We start from the raw sequence: 13,619 nt of genomic DNA on the forward strand, positions 1-13,619 counted from the left end.
CTTTGAAAGTTGTCATTAATGAACAAAACTGTAACAATTCATATATATATATATATACACACAGTTACAAATATATTTTCACACATTATAATTGATTATTATGGAATACAATAGACTGTGAAATGTATTATTGATACCTATTTGACTAGTGTATACAGATTTTAATAGTTGTTGAAAAAATAGTATTGTTACTCATTTCTTCCTCTCAATATATTTGAATAGTCAACTCTTTTCTTTTAATTGGAGGAGAATTGCTTTACAATATTGTGAATAGTCAACTCTTAACTATATATGTCCAAGCAAAAGAAGTAAGTAGGGAAATCATAGATACCCACAAATCGAGAAGAGCAAATATAACTGAGTTCACTTCTGCTCTGCTCCTAAGGATATAGCTCCTAATATGAGCTAAGTATCTATTTTGTCATTCATATTTCCTTTTGATAGTTCTAGTGTTGATTATTGAAACTGGATTTATTGTTACATGAGAAGTATAGGTCCCATTTGCAAAAACACTCAGTTAAAATCCAAACTTACACCAAATATTGTAGTACTGACCATAATTATGTTAGGTTTTTTCCAAAATAAATTTAAAATTATTTCAATACATTATAGCTTAATTTTTCTACAAGGAAAATGGGCTCATACTATTCTGTAGGAGACAAGTGTATTGAAGTTTTTACATCAACTCAAGAACATGGCTACTTATTATAAGTACAATTATTGTCACCTGTTGACTATTCCCATTTCTAAACTCCATAGAAAATGTTTCCTTCCTCACTAGTTAGTCCTCAATTTTACATCCCATGTTCTTTTTCGAACATGAGGTTTATTCCTCCGAGTAGGTTTCCCTGTCTAAAACGGATTAAATGCAGTCACAAATATGTATCTCTAGAAATAAAGTAAGTGAAAGAGATTCTTTTCTGGGGAGCAATGGGAGGTAGGTGAATGGCAAGTGTTGTGATCGTGCTCAAGAACTATTCTCCTGCTGGAGTCCCATTGCTCTGGTCATGAGGGTGATTCTGGCTTGATATTTACCACTACAGATTTGGATTCCTATTTACTTTGAAAAAGAGCTACATATTCATAATAATCATGGAAAATTACACTACATTGCAATCTGTGAATTGGAGAAATAAACATTTTTTGATTTAAATCCAATCTTTACTTCTGCCTTCTAATAGGTAGATGGAATCAAACCTTCAGTCCTGTGAAGTTAATAATCAATTAATGTACATCCAAAAATTATCTTCTGCCTACATATTAAGCAAAAACCCTGTTTCTATTCCTGCTTTTGCATACCTTAGTTTCTGAAGCAAAACAGTGAGCTGAATGCAATCTGGTCCAGGTGTTCAGGATATTAGTAAAAAAAAGGTCATGATTCTACACTATATGTACTTTCACAGTCCTCAACTACTAAATCTCTTGATATTTGTATCTTTGAACTAAACATATTTTCAAATGTATTATCTATCCCAATGGAATATTGTAAAGCACTTGTGATACAGGTGCTGGCATTGGATTTAAGCTAACACCTATTGGAGAAGGAAAAGAAGTGAAAGTTTTCCATTCTTACTGTTTATAAAGTGACACACAAGTTAGAGAATAAATTTATCTGTATGTATTTATATCTGCGTGCTGGCATACAAGTCTTATATATGGGAGAGTGAGAATGAACACAATTTAGCTTTAATGAATATTAGATACTTTGATTTTATTGAAGTGTTTTTTTCTTTCCTTGTAAGGATATGTAAGACAGAAATTAAAAGCACTAATGATATTTCGGAAGGTTTTATTGACATTCATTCACATTCAAATTATATAACATACAGGCAACTTCAGATATATTTCTTGTTAAATTTTTTTTAACATCAAAAATATTTTGTATTGGAGTATCAGTTCAGTTCAGTTCAGTTCAGTCGCTCAGTCGTGTCTGACTCTTTGCAACCCCATGAATCGCAGCACGCCAGGCCTCCCTGTCCATCACCAACTCCCGGAATTCACTCAGATTCACATCCATCGAGTCCATGACGCCATCCAGCCATCTCATCCTGGGTCGTCCCCTACTCCTCCTGCCCCCAATCCCTCCCAGCATCAGAGTCTTTTCCAATGAGTCAACTCTTCGCATGAGGTGGCCAAAGTACTGGAGCTTCAGCTATAGCATCATTCCTTCCAAAGAAATCCCAGGGTTGATCTCCTTCAGAATGGACTGGGTGGATCTCTTTGCAGTCCAAGGGACTCTCAAGAGTGTTCTCCAACAGCACAGTTCAAACGCATTAATTCTTCAGCACTCAGCTTTCTTCACAGTCCAACTCTCACATCCACACATGACCACAGGAAAACCCATAGCCTTGACTAGACGGACCTTTATTGGCAAAGTAATGTCTCTGCTTTTGAATATGCTATCTAGGTTGGTCATAACTTTTCTTCCAAGGAGTAAGCATCTTTTAATTTCATGGCTACAGTCACCATCTGCAGTGATTCTGGAGCCCAAAAAAATAAAGTCTGACACTGTTTCCACTGTTTCCCCATCTATTTCCCATGAAGTGATGGGACCGGATGCCATGATCTTTGTTTTCTGAATGTTGAGCTTTAAGCCAACTTTTTCGCTCTCCTCTTTCACTTTCATCAAGAGGCTTTTTAGCTCCTCTTCACTTTCTGCCATAAGGGTGGTGTCATCTGCATATCTGAGGTTCTTGATATTTCTCCCAGCAATCTTGATTCCAGCTTGTGTTTCTTCCAGTCCAGCGTTTCTCATGATGTACTCTGCATAGAAGTTAAATAAGCAGGGTGACAATATACAGCCTTGATGTACTCCTTTTCCGATTTGGAACCAGTCTGTTGTTCCATGTCCAGTTCTAACTGTTGTTTCCTGACCTGGTAGTTTTAGGTAGGCAGTGAAGGAACTCAATTATACATACATACCTATATTCATTCTCCCCTCATTTCTATATATGCATTTTCTGTATATGTTGAGACAATATTTGGATAAAACAATTTTGAAACATAAAGTCTTCTATTTTAATTTACAGAATATGATACTTAATTTAAATAATGATTATTCAGGAATTTTATGATCAAATAAATGTGCATCATATGTATTTACACAATTTAATTAATAATTTAATTGTGTGTATATATAGAGAGAGAAACAGGAGGAAAATTTTAGCACAGAGTTTGTTACACTTTATCTTTTTTTATTGAAGTGGAATACACAAGCCATAAATGGCTTTAAACCTCTGAAATGTGCCTTTTAGTACTTTTAAAATGTTGTGAAACCATCACCAATATCTGATTTCAGGACATTTCAGTTGCATAAAAAGAAAACTCCATAAGCATTAATCAGTCACTACCTATTGATCTATTCCTCTGATCCCTTCCAACGTCTAAAATGTTTTTTGATTCAGTAATTGATTTGATGTAATTGAAATCATATTGCAGTAGCCTTTAGTGTTTGCTTTTTTAAAATTAGCATAGTGTTTTCAAAGTTCATCTGTGAAAGGTCATACATCTGTACTTCATCCTTTCATGAATGAATAATAATCCTCACTATTGGTATGCTTCACTTTGTTTATCCATTAAACAAATGGTGAATATTTAAATTCTTTCCAATTTTTCACTAATAATGATGCTATGAACATTTGTGTATAAATTTTGTTGCTAATCTTGTATTAAGTTATTCTGATTATATACTTAGGAGTTGAACTTCTGTCATATAGTAATTGTGTTTCAAACTTTGTGTAATTGTCTAAGTTTCTCACAGCTCAATGTGATTTTTACATACCCTCTAGTATATATAAGATGGAGAAAGCAACGGCACTCCACTCCAGTACTCTTGCCTGGAAAATCCCATGGATGGAGGAGCCTGGTAGGCTGCAGTCCATGGGGTCGCTAGGAGTTGGACACGCCTGAGCAACTTCTCTTTCACTTTTCACTTTCATTGGAGAAGGAAATGGCAACCCACTCCAGTGTTCTTGCCTGGAGAATCCCAGGGATGAGGGAGCCTGGTGGGCTGCCATCTATGGGGTCGCACAGAGTCGGACACGACTGAAGTGACTTAGCAGCAGCAGCAGTATATACAAGAAGTCTAATGTTTCCAGAAAATTGCCAATCTCTGTTAAATTAAAAAATACAGCCATTTTATTTTATACAGTGGCATCTTGTGGTTTGATTTGAATTCAGTGATGTTCAGCAACTTTTCATATGTTTGTTGGATGTTGCACGTCTTTATAGAAATGTCTATTGGAGTCCGTTTTCCATTTAAAGAATAAAAGACACATTAGAAAGCAAAGATGCAAATATCTAAAGTTGTACTCTATTAGTAACTGCATGAAATGTACATGGGTTCAGTTCAGTTCAGTTCAGTCGCTCAGTCGTGTCCAACTCTTTGTAACCCCATGAATCACAGCACGCCAGGCCTCCCTGTCCATGGGTTACACACCCTCATTAAAAAGAAAAGATTGCCAGATATCTACTCTAACCATCCCTATGTAACATTGTCCAGAATTTCTAGTCAGGGCAGCAAGATACAAAAACGAAATGTATATTCTATTTGTCCCACCCTGGCTTCCTTGATTCAATCTGCATAATTGTGCTATTGTTCATTTTTTTCTTTTGAATGAAGGTTTTTCTTGACAAACATGATAAAGTATTAGTTTCACCCCCTTTTTTGAAATTTCATTAATTGCATGTGATACCTTATATTAATCAAAAACAGTTAGAATTCCTTAGTTCTTCTGTCATCTGCAGTCCTGGAGAATGTAATGAACACAGATGTAGGAAAATTTCAAAGGTGAGCATCCTCTCCAAGTTAGTTGCCTTTAAAGTACAGTTTAAGAACTTTATATAAGCCCTGTCTGAGCTCCTTGTTCTTGAGTGCATAGACCATGGGATTGAGGGCAGGAGGAATAACATTATGAAGTACATTGAGTAGAACTGGGATGAGGGGAACTGTCATTGCTGCACTGTGGGTGATAGAAATGACAATAATGACTGTGTAGAAGAAAAGAATTAGGATGAGGTGGGAAGTGCAGGTACTTAAGGCCTTGGATGCAGCTTCTGCTGAGTTCAACTTCAATACAGATTGAAGTATCAATGCATATGATAAAATAATCAAACCCAAATCACTTCCCATGAGTGTCCAGGCCAGAAGTAGCTGGTAGATACTCTTGACTGTCTTGTCATCATCACAAGATAGGCTAGTGACTCCAAGATTTGAGCAAAGACAGTGCTCAATTTGGTTCTTTGAGCAGTACTGTCTCTGAGCTGCAAACACAGGAATTGGGATAGTAGTCAGGCTATTTCTGAGTGCCATGAACACAGTTGCTTTGACCACAAAGGAGCCAGTAATTATCGATGGATAGCGTAGTGGTCGACAAATGGCTACATATCTATCTATAGCCATGCAAACAAAGATGCCTGATCCCATGGCCACAAAACAGTGTATAGCATACATCTGTATAAAGCACCAAAGGAAACTGATGGCTTTTGCATTAAACCACAAGATCGCCAAAATCTTGGGCATGATGGTGGTAGCCAGACCCATGTCTACCACAGCCAGGATGCCCAGGAAATAATACATAGGCTGGTGCAATGTTGCCTCCTTTTTGATAATGATCAGGATAAGGATGTTGGCACTGAGAGCTAAGAGGTAGAGCAGAGCCAGGGGAAGGGATAGCCAGTGCTGCCAGCTGTGAATGCCTGGGAATCCCAAAAGAATAAACTCAGAGACCTGGAACTTTGAGCTGTTGGAGTTGCTGAGATCCTGGAACTTCACTAAGTGAAAAAGTAGAGAGTTACTTTTCTTAATTTCTCTGACTGACAATATTTGAAAAGGCATTATCCAGGTTCATAATATCAAGGATATTATAATATCAAAGAACATCAAAGGAGAATTCATTATCTTTATTATTCTCATTATAGCACTAACATTTCTTGGACATTTGTAATGAAACAGGAACTGTGGTAACACATTCTTTATTGTCAACTTGGGCTAATGATCAGAAAAATGATATAAAGGCAAGTCATATTTTTCCACCTTCTCATAGCAGAAGAATAGAACATTAAAGGAAATCAGGACCTTGTCATGATCTTCAGTCTTGTAAGTCACGGAAGTTGGACAAGATGAAAGTCCTCTGAAATTAGTCTGTTTCTTGACTGACTTTGCTAATGGGTTGTCTTCTTTAGAGACCAAATGCATAGACTCAGAGTAGTGGATTTTATGCATGTAGTCATTTTAGATAAAATATTAGGCTATATATAATAAATTTTTTATAAACCTACTTTTCGAGGATTTGAGTTTATAAAGTAGTCAGAAATGTCATTACTTTGAATTAAAATAAATGAGTTCATGTAGCATATCTGTTTTATAGCAAGGAAAATGATGTTTAAAATGTTAACAATCTGTGTAAAACAAAGCAACCATGAAAGAGAGAAAAATGGCTTGGAAATCTCAGTATATTTAAACCCAGTTGTCTCTTCTTTTGAGTAATTTTTCCCTATTCCAACATCTATTTGCTTCTTAGAGTACTGCAGACATTCATATTATAACCATTAAAGCAGACATAAAAACAAATAAAAGAAACTAACCAAACTAGTGAGTTTGAGGTAAATATTTTTTCAGAAGTTCCGCTAAAATCAAGTAACTCTGTATCTAATACCCTTCCTACATATGGTATTTAATTAGTGTTATTTTAAAATTGAAACAATACTGTTACTATGTATTTATACCAGATGTGTTAATTATTGTTTACTTTCTTTTAAGAATTTCATATATTAAAGATATAAATACAGGATATTTTTAAAATTTTGTTGAAAGTTATAGTTTAAACAGAGGAACAGTGTTGATGTAAACTTGGTGGTATATTTAGCTTAACCCAGATAATGGCATTCTGTTCTATTCAAAACATAACAGATTCTGGAAACTAATGAAGAAGATGGAACTATAAGTTTTTAATTCTTAATGAAATACAGCAAACAGTGTTTTACTAAATATTCTAAACATCAGATCAAAAATATTTGAGTTTGAAATAAAGGGATAAATTTAATACATCTTTCTAAAACTGTCAAGATCCCATAGTAATCTAGAGAGATACTCTATAGGCAAATGTTACAATGACTTCGATCTGGCTTTTTAATACCCAAATCTGAACAGGAAAATGATCTCAAGCATGATATATGGGTTCTTAATAGTGAGACTGCTTCATCAATTTAGAGCAATGAAATAGCTTTCACTTTACTAAAATGAGCAATTAGAAAGCCTGTTTTTATTGTCTAAAGAAAGAAAAAAGATGTGTATTAAAGCCTAGATCATTAAGTTAGTATACATATCTCCTGAAGAAACCAAGGCATGATGTATTTGGCATTTATATTACTGGTTTATTCTGAGAGACTGGCACTGAACAGGCACTCAGTATATATTAGTAATGTTAATAAATACTGAAGGAGGCTTATGCAGTTTACATGTCCATGATTTTTTGTATTATTCAAGAGGAGGTTAGAGCCATTGGCAGGTGAATATGTTAAATATGTAAAAGAACAATGGTAGGGTGGGGTGAGCAGAAATAATGTCAATCAAGGGTTAGAAGAAATAATGAATATTTTAACAAAGCCAAATGAAGTCAAGAATAAAACCATGAATATTAGAAAAAAACATGAAAAAGACAACTCACACATATCTCTAAACACAATAATTGCTATGGAGCATGCTTGTTGATTAAAATAGGCTTTCTGAGGTTAAATCTTAAAAAGTTATGTAGTATTTATTTTAAATATCACTTAAGATACAAAGTTTGAAAACAAATATATAGAATGAAAGAGCCGATTATACAGAGTGAAGTAAGCCAGAAAGAAAAACACCAATACAGTATACTAACACATATATATATGGAATTTAGAAAGATGGCAATGATGACCCTGTATGCAAGACAGCAAAAAAGACACAGATGTGTATAACGGACTTTTGAACTCAGAGGGAGAGGGAGAGGGTGGGATGATTTGGGAGAATGGCATTGTAACATGTATACTATCATGTAAGAATCAAATCACCAGTCATGTCCGACACAGGATACAGCATGCTTGGAGCTGGTGCATGGGGATGACCCAGAGAGATGTTATGGGGAGGGAGGTGGGAGGGGGGTTCATGTTTGGGAACGCATGTACACCCGTGGTGGATTCATGTCAATGTATGGCAAAACCAATACAGTATTGTAAAATAAAATAAAGTATAAAAAAAAAAAGAAAAAAAAGAATGAAAAAATATTCGTACTTAAGTAAAACTATTTAGTGATATCAACATTGGATAATTTAGAGAAAATAATTCAGTTAAAATGATAGTTACACAATGATGAGAGGAAGGCTTCAACAAAACAGTATAATATTTGTGCCTTGCCTGAACCTAAACACATAACTTTAACCTGAAGGAAATACAAGTAGAGAATTAAAAAGTCAAAATTACAGTAAGAAATTTTAAAATATTACTATTTCTTAAAATGAATCCTAAATGGGCAATGATATAGATTTGACAGCACTAACAGCAATTTTGTACCAAAAAATTTATGTATAAACCTACATGAAAAAATATGAGATTACAGAGCATTTTAAGCATAAAAGTAAGCCATGTTCTAATTATAAATGAGAAGTAAAAAAGAATGGATATATATTTACAAGACAGGGACAGACTCAAAGATCTTGAAATCAAGCTTTATAGGTACTTAAAGGGGGAATGTGGGGTGAAGGGATAAATGAAGAGATTGTAATTAAAATACACACATTATTATATATAAGGGCTTCCCTGGTGGCTCAGCTGGTAAAGAATCTGCCTGCAATGCAGGAGACCCTGGTTCAATTCCTGGGTCAGGAAGATATCCTGGAGAAAGGATATACCCACTCCAGTATTCTTGGGCTTCCCTGGTGGCTCAGATGGTAAAGAATCCTCCTGCAATGTGGGAGACCTGGGTTCGGTCCCTGGGTTGTGAAGATCCCCTGGAAGAGGGCATGGTAACCCACTCTAGTATTCTTGCCTGGAGATTCCACACAAACTTGGAAGCCTGGTGGGCTACAGTCCATAGTGTCGCAAGGAGTCGGACATGACTGTACGACTAAGATAGTACAGCTCTCTATATAAAACAGACAACTAACACGTACCTGCTCAAAGCACAGAGAACTCTACTCAGTGATCTCTAATAACCTACTGGGAAAAAAAATCTGAAAAAGAATGGATACTATAACTAGTATTGTCCCATGTGGGGCTAATGCTAAAGAACCCGCCTGCCAATGCAGGAGACTCAGGAAAGATGTAGTTTTGATACCTGAGTTGGGAAGATCCCCTGGAGGAGGAAATGGCAAACTACTCCAGTATTCTTGCCTGTAAAATTCCATGGACAGAGGAGCCTGGTAGGCTCCAATCCATGGGGTGGCAAAGAGTAAGACGCCACTGCACGCTAACGCTTTTATATATATGTATAACTGATTCAGTTTGCTGTACACCTGAAGCTAACAGAACATTGTAAATCAACTATACTCCAATAAAAATTTGAAAAAAAAATCTGATTAAAAAAATTAACATAATAAAGATCACAAATCAAAACTTTTTAAAAAATCGATGCCATAAAAGAGACAAAGTATTATAAATGCATATATATGAAAAGATTTAGTAACAATATGAAATAATAAATGGATTAAATGTAAATAATAATGAAAATCACAAAAGGTAATGAATAGTAAAACGATGAGAAACAAAACTTGAGAGATATAGTTAAACTGATATCTAACACATCTATAACCTAAATGAGTATATTACAAACAAAAATGTTTGTGCTTTAGAATAATTACTTAATATAGGAATTAAAATAACTAACTTCAGTATGGACTTCCTTGGTGGCTCCGTGGTAAAGAATCGCCTACCAATACAGGAGATGCGGGTTTCACCCCTGGATCGGGAAGATTCCCCTGAAAAGGATATGGCAACTCACTCCAAAATTCTTGCCTGGGAAATCCCATAGACATAGGAGCCTGGCAGGCTACAGTCCATGGGGTCACAAAAGAGTCAGACACGACTTGGTGACTAAATAATAGCAACAAACTTCAATATAAAGAGAGAAAACAGAATAAAAATAAAATGATAAACTACTGGAATTTTTAAAAAATTTAACAAGAAATCTCTAAGAATGAAAGATTTTATTTAAAGAGAGTCATAAAATACTAAGAAAGTATTCAATTGAAAACAAAGATAAAAAACTGGGACATGGCATGTAAAAATTATTTTATAATGCTATATAATGAAATGAATCATTTTATGACTCAAGATTGAACATTTAGGGTTTGTAAAATATTTTAAAGTCATAATATTTTAAAAAATTATTTTTTAACTAACAAAAATATTTTATTAGTTGTAATTCACTACATTAAAAAATTAAGGGAAAATGTATGTAGGGTGTAAAAGGTATATTGGATATTTTTATGTCTTCCCCCTCATTTTAGGGGGGAAGGGGGTAAAATAGACATAGAAGTGAAAGTGTTAGTTGATCAGTCATGTCCTACTCTTGAGTCCGACTCTTTGCAACCCCTGGGACTGCAGCTACTCTGTCCATGGGTTTCCCAGGCAAGAAAACTGGAGTGATTAGACATTCCCTTCTCCAGGGCATCTTCCAGACCCAGGGTTGCATTGCAGGCAGAATCTTTACCATCTGAGCCACCAGAGAAACCCCCAAATAGGCATAAAACAAGATTTATTATCTTAACTATTTTTAAGGGTACAGTGCCATTAGATATATTTCCCTTCTATAACCGTTACCATCATTCATCTCCTGACTCTTTTCATCTTGTAAAACTGAAATTCTGTATCTGTCAAAAAATAACTCTACTTTCTTTCCTCCTCAAATCCCCTAGAAACTACCATTACATTTTTTATCTTTATGATTTTGACCCTTCAAAATATCAGAGTGGAAATCACAGAGCATTTGTCTTTTTCTTACTGGCATTATGTCCTCAAGTTTTACCCTTTTTGTAGCACATTGCAGAATTCCCTCCCTTTTTAAGGATAAATAACATTTCATCGTGTGTGTGTGTGTGTGTGTGTGTGTGTGTTTATTTTGTGTGTATAACACATTTCTATTATCCATTTATTGATTGATGGACAGGGGATGCTTCTATGCTTTAGCTATTGTGAATAATGCTGCTATAAACACGGGTGTACAAATATGTATTCAAGACCTTGTTTACAATTATTTTGGATATATATTCAAAGGTGGAATTGCTGGATTATATGGTAAACTTATTTTTAATTTTTTGAGAAACTGCTTTCTACTAAATTTTTCTGTGAACTAAATTGCTCTAAAATATAAAGTGTATTAAAAAAACATTTTAAATTTTAAATGAAAAATCAATGTGGCAAGATATATCAGTGAGATGTTTGATTTTATCTATTTATTCTTACAAATTAAATTTAAACCAGGCAAAAAGGGAACTTTTGTAATATGCATTATACAGCAAAATTTTAAAATTACCTATTTAAGGAACAGGGCTTCCCTGATAACTCAGTTGGTCAAGAATCTGCCTGCAATGCAAAAGATTCTGGTTCAATTCCTGGGTCAAGAAGATCTGCTGGAGATGGGATAGGCAACTCACTCCAAATATTCTTGGGCTTCCCTTGTGGCTCAGCTGGTAAGAAATCCACCTGCAATGCAGAGGACCTTGGTTCGATCCTTGGATTGGGAAGGTCCCCTGGAGAAGACTACCCACTCCAGTATTCTGGCCTGGAGAATTCCATGGGGTGCCCATCATCTCAATTCCTATTCAATATAATTGAGATCTAAAAGTAATGGGTTTGTAAGAACATACACACATACTCCCAGCTTGCAGCTAAGAAAGTGTAATGACCTAGATGAAAATACCAAAAAATTTTAGGACAAAGCTTTTTAAACATGAAAAATGGTTTGGAACAACTGTGTAATGTATTCTTAAACTGGATTATGTTTATTTATCCACTGATATGAGCTAAATATTAATATTACATCTTGCCCAGAGAGTAGGAGAAATTATGTCCTTTCAATTAAATGCTTGAATGTGTTATTCTTTCAGTTCAGCAAAAATTCAAATATTTTGGATGAAAGTGTAGCTCTATGTGGTCCTGTGAACTTGAAAAATTGATTAAGCCTCTAGGATCCTCTGTTCTAATCTATAAAATAATATTCATTTCTAGCTACAGGGGTTGGGAGAAGAATGAAATTATATTAAAATCCTTAGTTAAAATACTTTTAAGGTAGAATGACAATTAAATATTTATATAGTCAATTTAAATGGGGTCCTAAATATCTGTTTCCTCAGTCAAGACAGTACCCTTCAAGGTCTGATACCATGATATTTCTTAGAAGTCAAAAAGGTAAGAAAAACAAGTGCATGATTATCCACAGAAACTCAGTGGAATTGGAGCATGATGACTTCAGATACAGCCAGCTAAAATGTGGGCTTGGAAAATTTCATGAAAAATTTTACAGATGAAAAGTAATAAAATTAAGAAAACACCGGATATGACTCTAAAGAATGTTGGTATTAATACACTTTACCATAATTTTTTTATATATCAGGACATAGTGATTATGGAAAATTCTAATATTTTGACATGTCAAGGTCAATAACATATTTCAATATTTAGGTTAATTTCACACAGAGGGCATTTCATAATTTCTATAGAGACATTAAAGGATTATTATGCAGATACTCCCACCGCAAATGAATCCTTCTATAAGACAACCCCAAATTGCTGCAAAAGATGAAAAGACTGGCTCTGGCCCCAACAATGTACTTACAGTGGGGGTACTGTACTTGACTCATCTTAAGTAGGGAGTATTGTACTCAACTTGTATTTGGTATAGTCGAATTTCAGTATAATAGCAACTGGCTTACAACTAATGCAGATGGATTCTAGATTTTAAGACAGATGGAGGTAAACTCAAGGGGCCTACTGTGATGGAAAGAAAGCCAATTCCCTGGAGTTTTAAAAGCCAAGTCAGACTGACATAGTCAAACCCAGGAGAATGTTGTAATGAGGGATAAGTATTAAAGTCTTGTCATTTAGCTAACTTCCTAATTTGAGTTTAATGGACTTTTATTAAAACAAGCATAAATGTGTTGAAATATCTATGTTTTAGAATAGCTTTCTTTTTATAGAAAGCCTTTTGAAAAAAAATTTTGAAGGAAAAGTGGAATGTGACATCTCTTCCTCCTTGTGTATGTACTTTAATTATATATATACAGAAATTGCAGAGGGATTCTTTCTCAATTTGTCCCTCTAGAAATGGTCCAATTTTAAATGAAAGAAGAGCATCCAAAAGTAATTGGCTTGGTGAGCTCTCAGTATAAGTAAATGACAAACTACCTGAAAACAGACTTGAAATTCTTGCACCATGTTGCACTTAACTTACATTGTCTGATCTCCATTGAGTAATGAGAAGAAAGAGTGTACCCTAACTCTCTGATAGGCTGCAGAGTAGCTTGTTTCTCTCCGGGTAACTCTTCAAGAAGAGTTCAATCATTCACCTGAGTCCTACCCCAACCAGCCGTACACACTCACGCACGAATCAGCAAAGCCTGACATCACTCAGTAGGCAGTAGAACTGAACTTG

General features: G+C 35.0%; 1 protein-coding gene across 1 annotated transcript; it reads right to left on the minus strand.

The window, feature by feature from the left end:
• Positions 1 to 4,807: 4,807 nt before the first annotated feature.
• On the minus strand, positions 4,808 to 5,836 carry LOC128059854 (putative olfactory receptor 56B2). Its single transcript, XM_052652132.1, has one exon. It carries the CDS (start codon positions 5,834 to 5,836, stop codon positions 4,808 to 4,810), a length of 1,029 nt encoding a protein of 342 aa, XP_052508092.1.
• Positions 5,837 to 13,619: the final 7,783 nt, after the last annotated feature.

Source organism: Budorcas taxicolor, chromosome 15, assembly GCF_023091745.1.
Source record: "Budorcas taxicolor isolate Tak-1 chromosome 15, Takin1.1, whole genome shotgun sequence".
NCBI lineage: Eukaryota > Metazoa > Chordata > Mammalia > Artiodactyla > Bovidae > Budorcas > Budorcas taxicolor.